We start from the raw sequence: 22,305 nt of genomic DNA, 5'->3' as shown, positions 1-22,305 counted from the left end.
CGGGTTGTCACCAAGTTTCCCAGGTTTACAAGATCATCAGAAGCAAGACCGTTCGGAGTTATCTTTCTCACGATATAATCCGTCGCCCGCCTCATCCGCATTTTTCCAAGGTCGAACTCGTTCTCACCATAAAGAGTACTCTATAAACAAAGAGAATATCAGATAAGGCTGCAAAGTTCAAACTACATAAGTTAAAATCAAGGGAGCAACAACACAGGATTATGGTTTGATTTACATGAAGACCGGTCTTTTCCTCTAAAACCTTGTCCCCATACAATCCCTTCAAGCCTTGTCATCTCCTAATCCCTTCAATAATTGTCTTCTCCTAATCCCTTCAAGCATACCCTCATACCTAGATTCTTATACTTATAAATAAATCCATCTAACATATCAATAGATACTCGTGGATTTTTTGGATCCACACTTTAACAAAGGATCAAGGAAAATACGTTTTCTTCACGACGAAGGGTATAAACATAAAATCAAATGATGGGCATGTCTCTGACCAAGGAGGCAAAAATTACGACCTATACTAATCTAAGGAGTATTAATAAGGTCATAAAACTCCAAGAGATCATTTTATAAGAGTCTCAATACATCAAGAGTTCAAACGCAACAAGGACTCCTTTCGAAAACAGACATTCGCATATTCCAACGCAAAGACTTGAAAACTGATGACAATCCATAAGGAATTTCGTGGTACATTCTGAAGAAAATATGTTCCTCTATATCTTCCCAACAACATACCAAAATGGCGCCTCAAATGGATAAACAAGCTAGGATATTTGGTCCCAACACCGAAGTAAGTGCAATCTCAAAAACTCCTGAAATTTTTACACGAGACTTCTGAAGTCAAAAGTGTAAATGGATTTGATTGACTAAACGAACTCGGAATCAAGTGATTATTTTTGCACTATAAATATTATCCTCTTACCTTTCAAAGTTGAGGTCGGTGACTCAAATAGGAGTCTCTATGAAGATTCTACATCCATTCTCCCTAAGTGTCTCAAATCTGAAGTTTTATGACAAACATCTAAACAAAGAGAATCCTTGACAAATATGACTACTTCTATTTATTCAATGGTTGAAGAAGTATGCATCAGAGATGATTAAGGAGAGATAAATCTCAAGACTTATCGAGGATACCTCAATGAAGAACGAATGATGGGTATATACATCAGCAAACTCAAGATCATCAGTACTTCTGCTAACTTTTATATCATCAGTTTGAAGATTAATATCGATCGTTTTCAAAGATGAATAGAGCTATCACTTAAGGAAATAAAAATATTTTAATTAAGCAACATTCATTCCATGATTAAAACTCATGGATCAAGAATTACACTGATCTTGTTAGCATATCATATGGACACACAGTTGATTCCTAGCACATATCTGCAAGATACGCTGGTCAAAGACAAGTGAGCCAAAGTCTCGCAGAAGCATTAATAGGGCGTACAAAGCCTTTTATCTCTTTCCAGGGCGAGTCCCAGCTTACCACAGAGAGATTCAGATCCGTTAAGAAAATCTTCTGAGAGATTTTTGATCGCTCTGCAAAATCTCGGAGAGATTCAAATCTCTCTGCAAAACTCTTCAAAATCTCGGAGAGATTCAAATCTCTTTAAAATATCGAAGAGATTCAAATCTCTCTGCAAAATCTCGAAGAGATTCAAATCTCTCTTCAAAATATCTGAGAGATTCAAATCTCTTTAAAATCTGCAAAATCTCGGAGAGATTCAAATCTCTCTGCAAAATCTCGGAAAGATTCAAATCTCTCTGCAGAATCTCGGAGAGGTTCAAATTTCTCTTCAAAATCTCGGAGAGATTCAAATCTATCTGGAAATCTCATACAAGGCTGAATATTCCCCATGGTAGGCACGAGCCTCATGTGGGAATCGAATATCCTTTTCAGACTCTTCACACGAATTCTGAGGCATCCCATGCCTTTTTACGTGACTCATCCTAGTCATTCTTACAAATCGGAGAATATCTCTCTATCTTGGCCAACTCAGCTAAAGAGAATATTTCTATCTCTCAGCACATCATCACAAAGGCTAACTCAGCTTCACACAAATGAGGGGATAACAATTAGGGTTTTGGTCTGGCAGTCTACGAAATGTGTGAGAAATACCCGATTTATTTCTCACCGCAGAAGAGAGTAAAGGCGCTGAAATAATGAGATAAACTCAACCTAGTTTATCTCTATTCCTGAAGAGACGGGAAAATTTCCCCGCACGGCACGGAAAGCAATCCTTATCTTCACCGACCTGAAATTAGAGAATTCAGGTATAAATAGGTCATCTATTTCTCCAAGCTACGATCATCTTTCTCATAACCTCTCAGAGCAATTCTTCTTTAAACCCTAGAATTCTCTTATCTCTCTCTTCATCTGCTTCCCTCCCTTAGACCAGCCCTGAATCTTTTCCTTGTGACTGAAGCATTCTTTGAACGGCCACTGCGCGTGGTTTAGACGAAGATTGTTCGTGCTCAACCTCCCGTAACTCACTTTCAAAACCCTAGAACACCACTTTTGGCCTCTCACCGATTTTAGGTAACTACAGTTGTGCTTCGCCAATGTGCTCCAATTGGCATTTTAAGGTAAGCGAAAGGAAGCTTCTTTGTCTTACAGCAAAGTTATCTGGCTAGAACATCAATAACCCCTTCGCCTCCCACATTGATCATAGTACTCTTATCTAAATTCAGCTTCAAACCTGTAATAGTTTCGAAGACATCCAAAATAATGAAAAGACTTCTAACTTCCTCCACGAAAGCATCAATAAAAATCAATGTGTCGTCCGCAAATTGAAGATGAGAAATTATAGAGCCTTGATCCACCGCTTGGAAACCAGACAGCTGTCCTCTCTCAACTGCATCGTTTATTAATTTAAAAAGGATCTCGACCACCAAAAGAAACAATTACGGGGACACTAAATCTCCCTATCATAAACCCTTACTTGGTTTGATTTTTTTCTGTAGACCCTCCATTCGCAAGAAGAGATAAATGAGTAGCAATTACACACCATTTGATCCAGGATATTTATTTGTCGCCGAAGTCGTGCTTCTGCAATATTATAAACAATACTTGCCAATTAACGTTGTCAGACATCTTTTTCATGCCAATCTTACAACGAATTCCGGGTTTCCTAGCTTTCAACTTGCCATCAACACATTCACTTGTAATAAAAACGCCGTCTAGAATTTATAAGCCATTTACCATTTAAAGGAAAAAAATTCTACCGAGGATGGCTTATAGGTCGGTAATCATTAGAAGTGCATGTATCCTCTTTCCTAGTGATTAAGATTAAGAAAGAGACGCTACACCTCCGATGATTCAAGACTACCAAACTGATGGAACTCATTCGACGCCTTCATGAAATTTATTTTCATGATATCCCAGGCTCTCCTATAGAAGTCCATAAAGAATCCATTCAGAGATGCGATATACAAAAATACGCTGAAAATGAAATAGACATACGGACAATACGACCTTGATAGAAGGAAAATAGACATACAGCCTACCAAATTGAAAATGCACTTCTTCCCTTACAGCTTGCATCATCCAAAATCATTTTATTTTATTTTTTACGTTTTTTTGGCAAGGGTTGGTGAAGTATGAACCTCAAAGTCTACCAACTGCTACAGCCAAAACATCAGCCACGAATTTCCGTTAGCTATGTCTTTCTTTTTCTTTGGTAAGCTCCCCAATGAATGCGATTTGAAATCCCAACAATGTCAAGACTCAAAGTCAAGAAACCTTGAGATTACTCGCATCTTTATCAAGTGAGTACTTCAAGTAAACCCAGACACCCCTTGTTGTAGATGGATGGCGTATCTTAGATTCCCTACCCACTTCCAGTACTCTTCGGTCTGCCACTCTTCCAACAAGCTCTGGATCCCTGCCGCTGCCAGCTCGAGCGAGACCTTTCATGCACCACTTCAGCTGCATTATCTTGAAGATGTGATTGGTATATCTAGACGCCTCCAGCCAAACAGTTACCGGTATGATCTCATCCAATATTATATTAACTGACTAAACGGTATTATCGATTAAGCAGAGCAGAGCAGACAGACACACCCCCACTAGAGAAACTTTAATAATATTCAGATAGTTTTTAGTGGGAAACTAATCAAAAACCCCATGGCCTCACGTTACTGCCAACTTTGGTTTTGGTACGGAAAAAATGAAATTAATTCGTAAAACCTGCAGCAGCACTATATACATAGTCTTTGGTCTGTTCTTTAGTAACGTGTTATGTTTTGCTTTTCCAACTGCTCTCATGTATATTCATGTATGCATCACATCAAATCACCCCCCACAGAGAATGATCATGGATCATAATCTCTTTTTTCCTACTTTTCTTGCTTACCTCCCCTGATTTGATCCAACCGTGCAAAAATGTATCTGCCAGTGCCTGGAGTTCTCTCTATAAGTGACTGATTTGTCTGGTAGGAGGAATTATCAATCCCTCCATCAATTTGTCCCTCGCATTGGATTCCTTTAACTGATTGATTATTTGATTGTCTTTCGTTCTTGATTTTAACGTGGAGAGTGTGGAGATCTCGTGGGTGGTTTCATTCTTAGTTAAAAGTCTGCTCACTGCTGCATTGGTTAATGACATCTTTATTAACTAGTACCTCGATCTTTTTCTTCGCAGCTAAACAGCATTCCGGTTACAAATGAACACCCAAACCTGCCTGTTTTTTAGAGACAGATGTAGCAGTAGGTAAAGAAACGTTTTTGAATAAATAAGTGGGCAAAGAGCATTTTTCTGGTTGCGCATTATTTATTTTGTTTTAGGAGAATAATTGAAATTTGAGCTAATATAATGCTCTGAATTGAACTTCAATAAATTTACGGAAAATGGGTCATTTGTCCAAATATTTTTAAATCACGGTTTAAATGGACGAGTAAAAAATAGTTTAGGTGAAATGGCCAAAAAAAAAATAAAAATAGTAAGGATGAAACTGGTTTCATCCTAGCTTAAATTTAAAAAATAGCAAGGATGAAACTGGATACATCCTGTGTAAATTAAAAATAAGAAAAAATATTTGAAAATGGGCACGATGAAATTGGTTACATCCTGCCTATTTTTACATTTTTGTCCATTTAAACAGTATCAAAACCTAACTGTCCATTTCACACAGAAATTGTTGATTTTAGTCTTTTTAACCAATTTTTTGATAAATTTATTAGAAAACAGAAAACAAACAATGAATCAAACAAAATCATATTAAACAGAAATCACTATGTTTGAAGTATCAAAATATTATGCATTAATGGGAACTGGGAAGGGCATCAAAAAATCGTCGGCTAACCAATCCCACTAATATTTAAAATATTTTCAAGTACATTGTAATGCTAATGCAAATGGATGATCTTTTTAGTCGATACAAGTCAATGTTCTTATATATTATCTTCTTTGTCCACTAATTGCTTCTTTCTTTCTATCGTATTATTAGTATTTTATACTGTACGCAAGAACTCAAAATCCACACATGATAGAAGTGAAAACATAAATTGGTTTCGGTTTAACATCCCCAAGAAAACCTGCAGTCACGATTTACTTTTTGTTTGTTTCTTTGAAGGAAATCTCTTAATTTCATTAACATACCAAGGAAGAGTATATCATTCTCAAATACATGAAAGAAAATTAAACAGCGGATCGTTGGCCAATCATGTGGCAAATGGAAGTCAAATAAGAAATTTATCAAGTAAAATCTGGGATCAGACGATTCGACTTTTATTAGTCAAGTTATTTTGCATGACTCGTTGGGTACCATATATCCACGTGAAATTGTAATCTAATCTTATATTGATAAATACATGCTTCAAAAAAAAAAAAACTGCTCAAATATGATAAAAATAAGATAAAAGTATTTATTTCAAAAATAAAATCGGTGATATTTGAGAGACAAGTTACTTAATACTTCACCACCAAATTTGTCTTCTTCGATTAGATTCAAGCGTCCCAAATGAGAGTAATATGCTTAATCTATCATTGTCACAGTTCTTTCCGGTGGCCATTGATCTTGATCGAACCGTAGAATCTCCTTCGGGAATTACCTTGATGACATATATATTTCAGATGATTGTAGCAATTAAATAAAATGCGGTTTAATAACTAAAGCATCATGTAATCTGCAGACATAAGCTATGCGAGACAAAGCCAATTAGAAAAAAGATAACTAAAAAACTTAAAATTGCTTTAAAGCGGTTGTTTTAATAATAGTTATAACCAGGTATGTCTAGATTCAAGAAGACGTTAAAATTATGCTCAGATTTAGTTCATAACTGGAGAAATCAAAAGACAAAGGGGGGAGAATTTTTTTTTTTAATAAGTTAATGGATTACAACAACAATCGTTGTATAATTATTTCACAAAAATGTATTACTAGAGCATCCACAACCACGAAATGTGGAAGCTATTTTAAATTGCTAAATAGCACCTCAAATAACAATTATGGGTTATTTCTCTGTGTTAAAATATTATGCTTAAATAGTGAAAAATTTGAATCAGGCTCAAGTAAAATTTAAAACACTCCACGGTGTTCCAACACTCACTAAATTTTTTGAAGGTTTTTTCTTTTAGTTGGAAGAGGGGATTTTATCTATGTAAAAAGAATTTATAGAAAGTAAATACTAACTACACAAATAAACACAGAATGGAGAAAACTAAAAGAATCAAAAAGAAAACAGAGGAAAAAAAGCTAGGTCCGAGAGACGAAAAAGCACATAGGGTAGTGGTGCTCTAATTCAGCTTCGAGCTTCCCTGACTCCACTCCAACAATAGCACAATAAATTTATTCATCTGAACCAAATATCGTGAATACCATGAAAACATTATCACTATATCTATTAAATACTACTCCATAACCACATGAACCAAATCACAAAATGAACAATATCCATTATTATTCAAATATTTTCGTATAATCGAAGAAGACCCGACATCCTCAACGCCTTAAAAGCAGAAACAATCCCAAAAGACCTGATGTCTTCAACGCCCACAAACCATAAGCAACGGTGTATGCTTCAACAAAATTAGAATTATCAACTCAATAACAAAAGAATCCTACCAGAGTCGGGGAATATCGCCTACACACCGTCATCTACATAACCAAGTTGTTGAAGAAAATCATTTGTTTCTCAACCACCAAGTTTGCATCTGAACTGAGCACCACCAATTAACCCTTTTAAACCAAATGAGATGAAACCATAGCTATGCCACCATAGTGGTGATCTAACCATCGTATAATCATTGATCAAGACCATCTCTTCCACAACTGATAAAGCATGTTTCACGCCTAGTATAACCATTGATAACGTGGACAAGAAAAATTATAAGCTAAACTTGATCTAGGTAAGATTAAAAAAAAAAACGATCACTAAGGAAAGAAAGACCTTTCCTCGCATCTAGTATGAGAAGCAGACTAAATAAAGTCGAGGAAAGTAACAGTGACAATTTTAGGTTGGGATTTGGAAAAGAAATTTTGGACGATATTTTAACACGCACCTTAGTTTGTGAGTAGGGTTTTTATTCTCGTCCGTTATTTCAAACATCATATGCAATAATTGTTTTAGCTAAACTATAATGGTAAATACATTATTCTGAAGATGAGATTAATTATAAAACCAGCACATGAAGGTATAAATTCTGACAAGATAATCTCTCTAGAATATCATATTCTGGAAGCCAATTTGTCGTCGGATAAGGTTATCCAATCCATTCAAGAATTAGGCAATAATAAAGCGCCTGGTCCTGATGGATTTCCTATCATTTTCTTTAGCAAAAGTTGGAGTTTTATTAAATCTGATATAATGGATATTGTTGCTGAATTTTGCTCTACAGATTATATTGGTGTCATAGATCTACCTTCATCACCTTGGTGCCAAAGAAAGATTACATAAAGACTACAAAGGATCGCAAGCCAATTTGTCTCTTGATAAGTGTTTATAAAATCATAACCAAAGTACTTGCTATCAGATTCAAGTTGTTTATGGATAAGCTCATCTTACCGGTCCAATGTGTTTATATTGAGGGTATGAATATTATTGATGGTACTCTTATTGAAAATAAACTTGTTGTTTCAAGACTTGGGTCTGGGAAGGCTGGCATCATATGTAAAATTAACCATAAGTAGGCTTTTGACAAAATAAATTGGAAGGACTTGGATTCAGTACTTCAACAAATGGGATATGGTAGCAAATGGTGTAAGTGGTTACGCTTTTGTTACTCAACCTCAACTTTTTCTATTCTTATTAATGGCTCAGCATTTGGATACTTCGGTAGCTCCGGATGGGTTAGACAAGGTTGTTCGGTCTCTCCTCTACTTTTCACTATTGTATTGGAGGGTTTTTCAAGATACTTGAAAATAACTGCACATTTGAACCTCTTTAGTGGTTTTTATGTTATTTTAACAAGCCTTGTCATAAATTACTTACACTATGCAGATGGCACGATCTTCTTCATCGATCAAAGTAAAAAAGAATTACATAACATATTCTCTACATTACATGGATTCGAATTCATAAAAGGTTTGAAGGTAAATACCTCTAAAACTAGATTGATAGTTATTGGTAATGTACCTGAAACAACTACTTGGGCTGCCGAATTTGGTTGTGTTATTCATAACCTACCATTCATGTATCTTGGAATGCATGTTGCTGCAAAGTCAACATCCACATAAATACGTAACCCAATTGTAAAAAAGTTTGATGCAACACTATTCTGAAGACACATATCTCTTTCAAAAGGTGGTAAACTTGTTCTTCTGAAATGTACCTTTCTTCATTACATATATACTACTTCTCTTTGTTTAAAACACCTGCCTCTATAATAAAGATTCTATAGAAAAATACGAGAAATTTCCTTTCAGAATATTCTGTTGGTTCTCAAACTTCTCATCTAGTTTACTGGAATCTAGTTTGTGCTGACAAGGAGAAAGGTGGATTTGGTGTTTGCAATCAGAAAAAGATGAATATGACAATGCTACCTAAATGATGTTGGAGATTTGGTATGAAGAAAAACAAGTTATGTTACATAATTATTGTTGACAAGTATGGTGCTAATTTTTCTTGGTGGGTACCTAGTAAAGTAAATCATTCTCATGGAGTTTCTTGTTGGAAGACTATAACGGATTCAGCTCATCTGGTAAGTGATAGTTCAACTCCTTTTATTCACTCTGGTAAACAAATAGGTTTTTGTAATGATACTGACAGGAAATACTTCTCTAACTTCCACATTCCGTAATCTCCACAAATTATCAAGTGAGAAAAACAATAGTATTGCAGACATGGTTACTATGGGTGTTAGATGAAAGTTCGTCTTTAAAAGAAATCTCACGGGTTCTGAGACAAATTTGTTAGTTGAGCCCCTGTTTCTAACTGGAGATTCCCTCCGACACTTGACAGCCTATCAGACACAAAAAGATGGTCCCTGCATAATACGAGTGCTTTCACAGTAAAATCATTATATTCAAAAATGGTGGCAAATTCTTGAGTGAATGATTTCCCTCATGCTTTTATTTGGAAACCGGTTATCCCTCCAAAAATCGGTTTCTTGATGTGGTGTCTATTACATGCCAAGCTTAATACCATATACATTATGCACCATAAAGGTATCGAGATCTACAATTCTTATGTGTTTTTTTTTTGGAAATGATATTGAAACCCAATACCATATTTTATTACACTGCAAAATTGTTCATAAAGTATGGTCAATGTTTTACTGAACAAATGCTAGTCTTGGGTTGTGCCGATGAATATGAGAATGTTGGATCATGGTTGGCATCATAAGCACTTATCCAATGTTGGAAATTACATATGGAGTCATATCCATGTTGCAGTTATATCTACACTTTGGATGAAAACGAATTGTCGTATCTTTGAGAAGAAACATTGCTTCAAAACAGATTTGGATTTAGGTGTTGAAGTAAATTCCTTGGTCTTATCCTGGGCTTGTGTTGTTGGTAAAATAATGCACTTGAACTTTATGAGTTCAGTCCTCAATGAATAGGATACTATCTTCCAGTAATCCTTGTATTTTTCTCTCTCTACCAATGGTAGAGATCTTGTACATTCTTTTCATCTAATATATCTGCTCTTCTGATAAAAAGAAAAAGTAAATACATCATCCCACTTTACCATACACGGGATAAATATCTTTACACGATTTCCATTTTTACTCCCAAACATACCACATTAACTCACACATTTGTGGATGTTCTTAAAAAAAGATATAACAACAATATTTTATAAATGATTTACTTTTATTTTTATGTTATGCACAAATGTTGGGTATGCATATTTTTGGTGGTCTTGTTTTTTTTGGAGGTTGAAACTTTGGATTATTTGTTTTCAGATTGCTCCTTCGCTCATGGTTTATGAATTATTTTAGTAATGAGTGCAGCTACTTCTTTGGTCTTCTCATGTCGACAAAGAATCTTTTCTCCACTTTGACTTGCGAAAAATCATAATAAGTTGTAGAAGCATTTATGGGAATGATCCTTGCGATGATTTCTTTGTCTATTTGGTTGAAGAAAAATCCAAGCCTCTTTTCAAATAAGAAGCTGGATTTACCCGAGATAATCGATAGGGGAGAGTTTTGGTTCTTTTCCCGGGCCTTATGCTTTACTGATTTTCAGGAAGTGTCTTTTGATGTTGTTTTAAGAAAGTGAAAAACCCTGTACTTTGAACTTCCACAAATTTAGTTTCTTTTAGTTTGCCTGGCTTGTTTGGGGCCTAGGCCATTTAATCGGGGCCTATCAAATTTCTCTCCCACCTTACACAAATGGCTATGGGGTGCCAAATTTGACAAAAAGACTAATTTAACACCAAATTAATTCCTAAAACTAACTGATATAAATACTAATCCTTATTATTTTCAGTAAATAAATTAAAAATTAAACCTAAAAACTAAACCATTTTTTTTTATTCTTATATAATCCTTCCAAATTCCACAAACCCTAATCAATTTTTTTTCGATCTTCTTCTCCAATGATATCTGATCCAACCAAGAAAAGTTTGTTATGTACCTAGATTACAATAACAGGGTTTGGATCATCAACACTGTTAATATCTCAATTCTCACGAATCAAGCCTATTGGTTCCGAAGAACACAACCTAAAAATCGAATAAACGATTCAATTGATTATAATTTTCTTAAGGTTTTCATTATAGGCTATCAATCTTTATAGCTATGTTTCCCTAACTAGATCTAATGATCACTAATCACACAGATGGTTACATCTCAACAGTCTATTACAATTACTCATTAACTATTAATTAACTCTAATTAAACAACTAATCAACAATTAAGATTAAAGACTAACTACCACCAGGATTATGATAAGGTGCACCCTCTTCTATTAGGCAGGTACATGACAATCCCCACTCCTTGGAAACATCCTTTTCCTCAAGGATGTCAACTGAGTCGCCAGGTCCGCTGTCTGAAAAAAAACGGCAAAGGAGAATGACCACAATGAAGGATTTCGTTCTGTAAAGTTCATCATTGACCTGAACCTAGTTGTGCTGTGTTTTCCATGGTAAACTGCAGCCCCATAATCAGCAACACCTCTAGCTGTATAAGTGCTCATACCAATACCCCCACTCATATCAGCGTTGGATTTGAGGTGAGATTAACTGGTGCAGCTTCTCCACTCCACCTATAGCTACCTGAAAATGATAGGGAGTAAAACTCTTGGCTGGAGTCTGCCAGCGTTGAAGAGTCATCTGTGGTAGCAGCGGTAAGAGCAACAAGGGAATAGTGTGAAACCCACTGAAAGGGTTGTGATTGTAAATTGTCATTAGGTGAGCAAGACTAGTAACCCTGAGAAGAAGCTGACCAAACAGGTCTGGTGTACTTCCAACCTCCTTTTTCCGTGCCAGTTGAAGTATCAAATTAAACCAGAGAATATAATCTTGTTGCGGGATTTCAGTAACCATCTGACTAGCATCATACCTTGCTTCATTTATAACAAACTCAAACACATGAAAGATTCCAAACCACACAACCAAATGGTACTCAAATTCCAAAATCAGTTCATGAGCAGATTTTCCATCATAAGCATCCATGAAAATCAACCCATTATTAGCAATCAAACAAGATGTAATGTAGAATATGGATATATTTCTAGCATAAGAGGACCACCACTCCACATGTGCAATTTCTTTACCACGGTCAAATAAGAGACGAATATACACAACAATAGGTAAACTAGCACATATCGAAGTAACCAAAATCATGTATATGAAGAAGTATACCTTGGTGAAAACGAATGCGCAAAAAGGAAATTGTGTAAGAAGCATATAGAAATACTCAACATTGAAGTTCTGATTTCTTGTGTTGCAATGCTTCCCCATGTAATATGCAATGTTGTCACCAACCGAAAATCTCTCATAGAACTTAGATGTAAGCAATTTCAACAGGATATGAGCATCAGTATAAACAAGCAGGGTAACTCCCATCAGAAGAGACTCTGCCCGGCTATAATTCAATGTTGGCGAGAACCGAAAATCCCACAGTTGGGTGAAAAGAAGTTCATGTCTTGGCAAGCGAACTGCTGTAAGGTGCTGAGAAGCTTCAGTGTCCTGTAATGTAGTGGGTCGCAAAAACCAGATGGTGGCAAGGTATATATCTAAAGCAAAATCTAAATCAACCCAAGTAATGTTCTTCACAGTCCAGAAACTAGTTGAACACACATTATATTTCCACCTGAATGAGTCCACCAACATCCACACATATCGAAAGTGAAACACTATGCACAGGGCATGAGTTCTCATGCTCCGCATAGAAGATCGGGACCAAGTAGAGTCTGCCGTCGCGTGAGATGTCGAACCCAAAAGTAACTAAAACCTGGATGTAAGTAGACATAGGAAATAAAAGAATACACCCCCACTACATAATTGTAACCATAAACCAGACAAGGAACGCACTCATATATTTTCAAAGAAATCCAATGGGACTGCAAAATTTCCTGCATAAACTTCTCGCAGATAGAAATACTCCCATAAACTAGCATTGATTTTGGAAACCACTTCTTGTGCTCATGTTCACGTGGAAGAACCTCCAACCATTCAGCAAGTAGGAATGATGTAGCATTATCACTATTCAATCTCCCCACTACAACCTCAGATAATTTACCCAAAATTACATTTCTCGCAGCCATTGTGGAAGTCAGTTCCCTCTCAACAAAAAATGGAGCATCATGAACACACAAAGCTCAACAGAAAAATCAAATGCTCAGAAACATAATCACAACCTGAACTGACCATTTCAATAGGAAGTATTCTAGCCAATAGAATATTGTCTTTCTCATACATTGTGACCAACATCAGATTACCATTTCCAACTTCGATATCATTAATGTATACATGAACTATTAGTCACAAAGACGACAAATCAGATTGGTACCTCCAGCTAGTAATTGATAGAAAAATAGATATATCATTATAAACATCCATTAGGATTAGCCAATTAATAATACTCGAGCAAGAAACAAATGTATTACCACAGAGGGTAAAGCTTTTCATGCTTCTACAAGGATACCTTCTAGTAAATGCAGAACATTCTTGAGCAACTACTGTAGACATTATGAGTAACAGAATGTTATTTTTCTTTGAGATTTCAACAAATACTTTCCCTGCATCATGAATTTCAGTATTATTACCACACAATCGAACAAACAAATTGATAAACCACAAATCTGAATCATACCCAAAGCTATGAATCAATTGAAGAAGCAATCTCGAATAAGTAATTGAAGAAATCTGAACACTCTTACCTTGATCGAATAAGGAACGAGCATCAATAAGATGGAGAGAAAAATAATCCAGAGAGAGTAACTTGCTGTGATGAAGGAACAATTCCTTCAAGTATGCAGTATTTTCTAAAGTTATCCCAAACTTATTGGAGTGAAAATACATGGCAGAATTATAAACCTCATCAATTTTGATTTGATTCAACTCAGAGGAGTCTATCATCTCTGGTGGAGCAACTTCTTCTGATTGAAATCGCACACCATTAAGTAAATCAACATCTTCGTTTTCAACAAAGAAAAATTGGGGAATTAAATCCAATTCGATAGAATCATCATCTTCTTCAAAGAAATAAGAATGAATCAACTCAAATTCTGAAGATTCATCGAATAAAAATGAAGAAATCAAATCCTCTAGAAAATCAACTTCTTCATTGTCGACAAAGAAAAAAGGAGGGATCAATTCCAACTCAAGCGAATCATCTGCTTCTTCATCAATACCCATAGGAATTGGTATTGCCTCTTCAGATTTAACAACCTTGAAATCGCTAATCGGTGTAGTAGGTTCTCCAATTTTTGATTCCGAATCTAAAAACCCAATTGAAGCAGCAGTGTTGTTGGGGTTAGGGTTGGGAATGTTGAAGAACTTGATAATAAACTCCAAACTGCGGTGTATACTTTGCAAGGTTTGTTGAAGTTCCGCTATTGAAAAATTTAACCCAGGAAAGTGAATCTGATGCCAAATGTTATGTACCTAGATGTACAATAACAGGGTTTGGATCCAACACTGTTAATATCTCAATTCTCACGAATCAAGCCTATTGGTTCCGAAGAACACAACCTAAAAATCGAATAAACGATTCAATTGATTATAATTTGCTTAAGGTTTTCATTACAGGCTCTCAATCTTTATAGCTAGGTTTCCCTAACTAGATCTAATGATTTCTAATCACACAGATGATTAAATCTCAACCGTCTATTACAATTACTCATTAATTATTAATTAACTCTAATTAAACTACTAATCAACAATTAAGATTAAAGACTAACCACCACAAGGATTATGATAAGGCACACCCTCTTCTCTTAGGCAGGTACATGACAAAGTTAAATCTCGATCAACCCATTCTATGATTCACATTTCTTCATTGATTTACATGTTTAAAGCTTCGATTCTGAAAAATCCAAATGTCTGATTTTCCCAGAATAGGTTTATGTTGACATATCGAATAAACCGATTCAGGGTTTTGTTCTTTGGCCATGAAGAGCATGCAGAGAATCGGTTTATATTATGACTATCATCGACCGATTCTGGGTTTTAAATCAGAATATGAAAAGCCATCGCCAGAATCGGTTTATAAGTTCATTAGCATAAACCGATTCTGGGTATAAATATTTTTTGAACTCTGCGATCCCATAATCAGGTTTTATTTTCTTGTTAATATACCGATTGTTGAATTGTCTCTTCAGATTCCATTTCATAATCAATTTTTATATACGTATCACATAAACCGATTCTTAGGATTTCATTTTCCTGTGTATTTTTGTAGTCAGAATCAGATTACATGTATTGTTTTATAAACCGATTCTTTGGTTTGATTTTTATTTTATTTTTTTGTAGTAGATAGGGATTTCAGTCATCTGAGCTTGTTTAACCGCCCCATGGAGAAAGAGGATGGTGTCAGAAAACCGTAGATCATGGAAAGGAGCATGTACAAGTTCGCATTTGGAAGGGAGACCAAGTTGGAGCAGGCGTTCAAACTTTTGGACCAGCTTTCAATGAAAGAGTTGATTGAGGTCAGCCGATTTCTAGAAGGAGGATGGATGCAGTTGCAGCACGGAGGGAGGCGAACGCTGAGGATGATATCCTATGAGAACAAATGTTCACTGCTGTTGCAGCATGTGCTGCTGAAGATGCTGCTGCTCCTGCTTCTGATGCTGCTGCTCCATGATGTTGATGCTCTCTTTTAGATATTATAAGTTTTAAGTTTTTAAGACTTTTGTTGGTTTAAGTTTTAAACACTTTTTTTTTTGATGGTTTAAGGTTTATTTCTTGGATGATCAGTGTTGGAACTTAAATGCACTTGAAGTGTTTTAATTATAATGATTTGTATAATGGGTATATCGTAAAGCAAGTTTATGCATGCTCAAAATTCTGTTTGGCAAAGACATGGCAACAATCGGGCTATACGACTTTTGATATAAATTGTTTGTCGAGGTTCCATAAAGAAATCGGTTTATGTGGGGGTTAATATAATATGATTCTTCATGCCTTAGAAATGCTTTTTTACTGTATCTTTTTCTAGCGAGAATCGGATTATATCTGCATTTATATAAACCGATTATTTTGGGTGAACAATTCAATTTTTTTACATGTCTTTAACCGGTTTATATTGGCAAACCATAAAGACCGATTCTTGGTGGCATAAAAACATAATCGGATTTTATGGACCTTCGAGAAGACCGATTGTTCCAAATTATTTCACTTTAAAAAAAAATAGCCGCCGGGATCTTCCTCTATATATAGAGACCTCATCCTTGAACCCAATTTCCCCCAAAATTGCTCATGTAATTCCCTCACACTCCATATACTCCACAACTACTCATTTCATACGTCCTCATACAAGAAATGACATCGTTTGACTCCGCGGAAGACTTGAAAAATCACCAAAACGTGGTACACCAAAAGTCGAGTTCAAGACCACTCCTCGTCTGAAAGATTTTGGGCGAAGATATATGACAAATTTAGGCAAGATTATGGAAACCCGAATAGAAAAAGTCTTCAACAAATCCATGATAGGTACAACGGATTTTGAACGCTAGCCACTTTAGCATGTCCCTTCAACAATTTGTAAGTATCTTTATGGTTTATTCTACACAATCTACTTTTATAAATTTGTAACTAACAAGTAAGTTTGTGTCGTGATTTTATAGCACGAAGCTATGAAAGCGCGCTACTTGGAGGAAAATGGGGAAGCATTCACATTTGATGCAGGCTATCACTTCATAGTATCCAAAATTCATGAGTATGGCACGGACTTTATGGTGGGTGAATCGGACTCGGATTCCTCCGACGACGATTGATAATTTTAGAAGTTTTTGTGTAGGTTTTGTGGGTAGATCTCTATGTAAACTCTCACGAGACTATAACTCATCCACTAGGGTCACCTAGGGGTTCAAAGGCATGATGAACGTGCTAAGTGCATCTGTGATTCCTATGAAAATGAGTAGATATGAAATGAAATAAAAAAAATTCTTTGAAAAGGTAACAATTGGTTTATATATGACTCAAAAAAATCCGATTATAATGATCGGATTGTATCTATGCTTACTTAAACAAACTCTGTAAGTCCCCTGTTAATTTCAAAAACACTACCCAAAATTTGTTTAAAAGTACATGAACGTAAACCGATTACTGGTTGTGTTTTCGATTTTTTTTTCCAGTTGTTTGATGTTTTGAAGATCGATTTACATTATTCGATCTCACATCTAACACAATTAATTAACACCTAATACGATCAATCAATTAATCAGAGATAAAATGGATAGTAAGAGAAAAATTAGATAAGAGGTTGTGTGAAATTTATTTCTAATGACTTTTCTTTGTCATCTAGTAACAGGCGCCAAATAATTGGACTAGCCCCAAAATAGCCAGGCTAGTTTGGTTTAGGTTGATTTTCTTTCGTCTGTTCTTTTCTTTTTTGTATTCTTTTTGGGTGGTGCAAGTTCTTGTGCTTCCTTTTCTTTCAATGGAAATTCTTCTTTATTGATCGGATTTTTCTTATAGTCACGACTTGATTTCAAAATTTACTTTTACCATAATCCTTGGTTTTTCATTGTTGGGTGATTATTTCTATGATTTTTCTGTTTTCATCCATATGAGATCTTTGCTTAAATCAATATATTTCTTTTTCTTTTCCAAAGTTTGAGATAATATAGTAAGTGACCGTTAGTGCTCTAAGAGCAACTGCAGTGGACGACTAAACTCAAATTTTTAGACGAATAGGCCGGCGTAGTGGGACGGACCATCGATCAAAATTTGATCAAAGAGTAAAACCCAGACCAAATTTGGTCGGCGATCAAGACCAAACCCAAATATAGTCGAGCGGTCGTATAGTTCACGCCCCACCACCAGGCGGTTATATAATCTACGTCCCACACCAGGCGGTTATATAATCTACGTCCCACACCAGGCGTACGTAAAGTCCCCGCACCACATCAGGCGTACGTAAAGTCTACGCTCCACATGGGGCGTACGCAAAGTCTACGCCCCATTTTTTTTTTCTTTTAATTTTGTATGGGGCGGGCATTATACCCCTGCCCCATTCTTTGTTTTCCAAAACAATTTTAGTGGGACGGGCTTTATACCTCCGCCCCACTTCTTTCTCTTTTTTTTTTCAGAATCTCCGCAATCAGGCGGACGTATAGCCCACGCCCCACACCAGGCGAATATATAATGTACGTTCGATCAAATTTAGTCTTCCACACGTAACGTCACACACCAGACTAAACTCAAATTTGATCGTTTGTTTTGGTGTTTGATCTTTGGTTATGATCGTACCACCGTGGACGCTCTAAATCACTCATTCGGGTTAGAAGGCTATTTCTAATCATTGTGATTTGTGAAAAACAACTCAAATAGTCTAGCTCCATTATCTAGAACCCCAAAGCTAGATTTGTTAGAAAGGAGCCTATTTTAAGTTATTAAAAATCTTACTTGAACAAACCAAATGAAACGGAACCGGATCCAGGCTATTCTCAGTTGTCACAAGATTCAAAACACCCACCCACCCTTTAACTTTAGACAGTGAGTAGACAATCCTTCTCAGCTTCCAATAATTTCTTTTGTTATTAACAATAAATAAATAATTTATTTTGAATTATTATTTAATAATTAATATTCCTGCTTTTTTATTTTCCATTTTTCAAAAACAACTCTGCAAGATCCTCTGTATTTCTCAGAAAATGCCATCCTTTTTTCTCTTCAATCGAGAGAAGAAGAAAAAGAAACATTTCTTCTTATTTCAATTTCTTCTCCATTCGTCAAAATCTAAACCCTAGAAATCAAAAAATCATCATCTCCAACAATCACAAACAAGAGTCATTCTCATCACTCAAAACAACAACAAAACATTACCTCCTCCATTAATGCTGCTGCTGCTGCTCCTTCTGTGAAACAACCTCAAAACCGTATATTTTTAACTGTCTTTCTCAGTTCTTCTCTCTTTTTCCGAGATCTGTTGTTGTTCTGGTTCTCATTTTCATTTTTCGTTCGTTTTTGAAGAATTTTTCTATATTTATTCATTAGATTTCTTAAATTTTAATAGAATTAGAATGAAAATGTTTTGTACCATAATATAATTTGTCTAAGGTGAAATTAGATCTATCTAGTTGTTCTATATGAAACAGATCTACGAATTTATCATTCAATTTCAAAATACAAAGCCAAGATCTAGGATTTCTAGGTCTAGGTGTTGTTGTATGTTTTAATTATTAGGGTTTTGAAATTGTTTGTATCGTGATGATGATTTTGATCTAGGGTTTAAATCCTGATTTGAGCTATACACATTGATTGAAGTTGAAATTGGCACAATGTTCAAGCAATTTCTCAGTAAATTCCCAAGGAAATCTTCGTCGAAAGCTGAAAATAATGGTGATTCTACTGGAAATAATAATTCTGTAAACAATAATGCTGTTGGAAATGGAATTCAGAGGACTAACAGTTCAAATTCAAGTACTGTATCGAGTCGATCGAATGTGGTTAAAAGAATGTCTTCAGCGGTTTTTCCTTCGAGTGTTGTAGCTGGTATTGAGCCGCTTTTATCATTTAAAGATGTTTCGAATCCTGAGAAACAGAATTTATTAATCAGTAAGTTGAATTTATGTTGTGTGGTTTTCGACTTCAATGATTCCAAGAATGCTGCTGAGAAAGATCTGAAACGTTCGACTTTGATTGAACTTGTTGATTTTGTTGCTTCTGGATCTGTTAGATTTAATGAGCCTGTAATTGCTGCGGTTTGCAAAATGACTGCACTTAATTTGTTCAGAGTTTTCCCACCTAACTATCGGTCTAATGGTGGTGGTGAAAATGACGATGATGAACCGATGTTTGATCCTGCTTGGTCTCATTTACAGTTGGTGTATGATTTACTGCTTAGATTTATCACATCGAGTAATCTTGATGCAAAGGTTGCAAAAAAGCATGTTGATCATTCATTTGTTTTGAAATTGTTAGACTTATTTGATTCTGATGATCCAAGAGAAAGGGATTGCTTGAAGACAATTCTACATAGGATCTATGGGAAGTTCATGGTTCACAGGCCGTTTATTCGTAAGTCTGTAAGCAATATCTTCTATCGATTTGTTTTCGAAACGGAACGACATAATGGAATTGCTGAGTTGTTGGAGATTTTTGGGAGTGTGATAAGTGGGTTTGCATTACCATTAAAAGAGGAGCATAAGATGTTTTTGTGTAGGGCATTGATTCCTCTTCACAAACCGAAATCTGTGGGTCTTTACCTTCAGCAATTGTCATATTGTATAGCACAATTTCTAGAGAAGGATCCAAAGTTGGTTAGTTATGTGATAAGAGGGTTATTGAAATACTGGCCTGTGACAAGTAGCCAGAAGGAAGTAATGTTTTTGGGTGAGTTGGAGGAGATTTTGGAAGCAACTAATATGGCTGAATTCCAAAAAATAATGGTCCCGTTGTTCAAAAGGATCGGAACAAGTCTCAACAGTTCACATTTCCAGGTAATTTCTTCCAGACATTCGTTTCATTGTTTTAATCCCTACAGTTTAGAAGCAGGGCTATTGCTTGAGGTACACATTGGTTACGCTTTTAAGGGTGTTTTTGTTTTCACCTGTTGTATAATCCAGATGTAGTTAAAAATCTATGTAAATACGTCCAAGTATTTGGTGCTTCTTTCTTTATAATGCAAACGATTAAGGGACTCAATAGAACTTATGATCGTTTTCAAGTTAACTGCAAGTTAAGTAGAACCATCTCCAGATACATTGTACAAGTTCGTTGAGTTAACCTAACAACGTAAGGAATGCTAGGCGAGTTACTTAGTCATAACCTTGTTCACTTCATTTGGTGGTTATAGAATTCCATGTTAGTTCTGTGCCATGAATTTATAATTTAGTTAAATGGGTAATTGTTGAAACCGTGAAAGTTTGTGGTGTGCTAAAATGTGAATACATGTCATTGGATGATGATGTCCCTTTATCATGTTAAAAGTTAAGATGATTTTTCATGCCACCCTTCCCTGTTTATATGCTTCATTGGTACATCTCAGGGTCCTTTCAACTGAATTTCCTTGTTCCAATGATTATCCAGGGTTACCAGTTTCATGAGTGTCCACATTCATTGGATAGGGTAATTGTAGTTTCTGAATGGATACTGCTGTAGGAAACATCTGTTACGGAATCAAAGACGCGCGGACTATTTGTTCACTTAAACCTTGTCTGATCTTCTCTATTGCTCTTGTGTTATCTTCTAGACATAGTTGGGGTTAATTACCTATCCTTCCGCTGCTAATTGCGCATGCTTGTTGTTTGGACCTGCATAATAAGGTCCTCTTTGGTGATCAACTGATCACATGACAGTAACAATGTAATCTGTAAGCATGTTTTAAGTTTCAGTTATCTTTCATATTTATTTCAAGCGGGAATTTATCTTGTCCCCGTCTTATATCTCCAATATTTATTCTTAAATGTGTATGAAACAGTTTCTTAGTGTTGATTTTTCTTTTCTAATTTTGAATCAGGTGGCTGAAAGGGCACTCTTCTTATGGAACAATGATCACATTGTGAGTCTGATAGCACACAACCGACAAGTGATTCTGCCTCTGATATATCCAGCACTAGAGAAAAATGCCCAAGGCCACTGGAATCAAGCTGTTCTCAATCTCACTTTAAATGTTCGGAAGATGTTCGCAGAGATGGACAACGATCTTGTCCTTTCATATCAGGAAAAGTTTGAGGATGAAGCAGCGAAGTTAAAAGCGGCATGTGAGAAGCGAACTGTAATATGGGAACGTCTGGAGAATGTTGCTAGCTTCCAACCGGTAACGGGAAACACTGCAGTTCTGGTAAAACAATGAGTTTTCTCTTCATATAAAACTTGATGTAGTCTTAAACCAAAGAAGCATAATATATATATATGTTCCCATACTTGTGCTTGTGTTTTTTATATGAATATAGTTAAGCAGAGAAAAGTCATGTTTGGTTAACTCAGATCACGAAAAAGGACATCTGTACTTGTATTCATGTTTGGTCAACTCAGGTCAAGATTAATCCATTTGAGTGGATTTTCATTGTACTAATTCTTCTCTTGACCATGTAATGCCTGGTTTGGCCCACTAGTGTTTTGATGCCTGAAATGTATTATGTGCTTTTGGTGCTCAAATACCAACTAGTCATCCAAGCAAAAGGGATGTGTTTCAATAAGTTTTAAGCTTCGTTCTGCATGACTGGTCCTTGAAGGATTATAAGATGAGTTGCAAATTGCAATTTTACATAGGATTTTCATGTTAAGCTCCACAA

At 35.8% G+C, this 22,305-nt stretch overlaps 2 protein-coding genes across 4 annotated transcripts; both read left to right on the top strand.

Moving 5' to 3' along the window:
- The first annotated feature begins 3,804 nt into the window (after positions 1-3,804).
- Positions 3,805-15,464, top strand: LOC113293437. Of its 2 annotated transcripts, XM_026542073.1 has the most exons (3): positions 3,805-3,999; positions 7,851-8,041; positions 15,380-15,464. In XM_026542073.1, the coding sequence occupies exons 1-3, from the start codon at positions 3,824-3,826 to the stop codon at positions 15,448-15,450; spliced, it is 438 nt and encodes a 145-aa protein (XP_026397858.1). In that variant the 5' UTR covers positions 3,805-3,823; the 3' UTR covers positions 15,451-15,464. The 2 variants fall into 2 exon arrangements, with proteins under 2 accessions (XP_026397858.1, XP_026397857.1); XM_026542072.1 differs by lacking the exon at positions 15,380-15,464 and having other exon boundaries at positions 7,851-8,453.
- Positions 15,465-18,647: 3,183 nt separating this feature from the next.
- LOC113299713 (serine/threonine protein phosphatase 2A 57 kDa regulatory subunit B' kappa isoform-like) lies at positions 18,648-22,142 on the top strand. Of its 2 annotated transcripts, none has more exons than XM_026548788.1 (2): positions 18,648-20,508; positions 21,098-21,484. In XM_026548788.1, exons 1-2 carry the CDS (start codon positions 19,348-19,350, stop codon positions 21,167-21,169), a joined length of 1,233 nt encoding a protein of 410 aa, XP_026404573.1. In that variant the 5' UTR covers positions 18,648-19,347; the 3' UTR covers positions 21,170-21,484. The 2 variants fall into 2 exon arrangements, with proteins under 2 accessions (XP_026404573.1, XP_026404572.1); XM_026548787.1 differs by lacking the exon at positions 21,098-21,484 and adding an exon at positions 21,528-22,142 and having other exon boundaries at positions 18,660-20,508.
- Positions 22,143-22,305: the final 163 nt, after the last annotated feature.

The sequence above is a fragment of the Papaver somniferum genome, chromosome 7, assembly GCF_003573695.1.
Source record: "Papaver somniferum cultivar HN1 chromosome 7, ASM357369v1, whole genome shotgun sequence".
Lineage (NCBI taxonomy): Eukaryota > Viridiplantae > Streptophyta > Magnoliopsida > Ranunculales > Papaveraceae > Papaver > Papaver somniferum.
Note: the sequence above shows the minus strand (reverse complement) of the source record. Positions and strands in the feature narration are given on the sequence as shown.

Coding starts and splice junctions, on each gene's coding strand:
- LOC113293437 (XM_026542072.1), top strand. CDS start 3,824: ATGGCGTATCTTAGATTCCCTACCCACTTCCAGTACTCTTCGGTCTGC. Junction 4,000..7,850: donor CTCCAGCCAAACAGTTACCG/GTATGATCTCAT, acceptor TTTGCTCTACAG/ATTATATTGGTGTCATAGAT.
- LOC113299713 (XM_026548787.1), top strand. CDS start 19,348: ATGTTCAAGCAATTTCTCAGTAAATTCCCAAGGAAATCTTCGTCGAAA. Junction 20,509..21,527: donor TCAACAGTTCACATTTCCAG/GTAATTTCTTCC, acceptor ATTTTGAATCAG/GTGGCTGAAAGGGCACTCTT.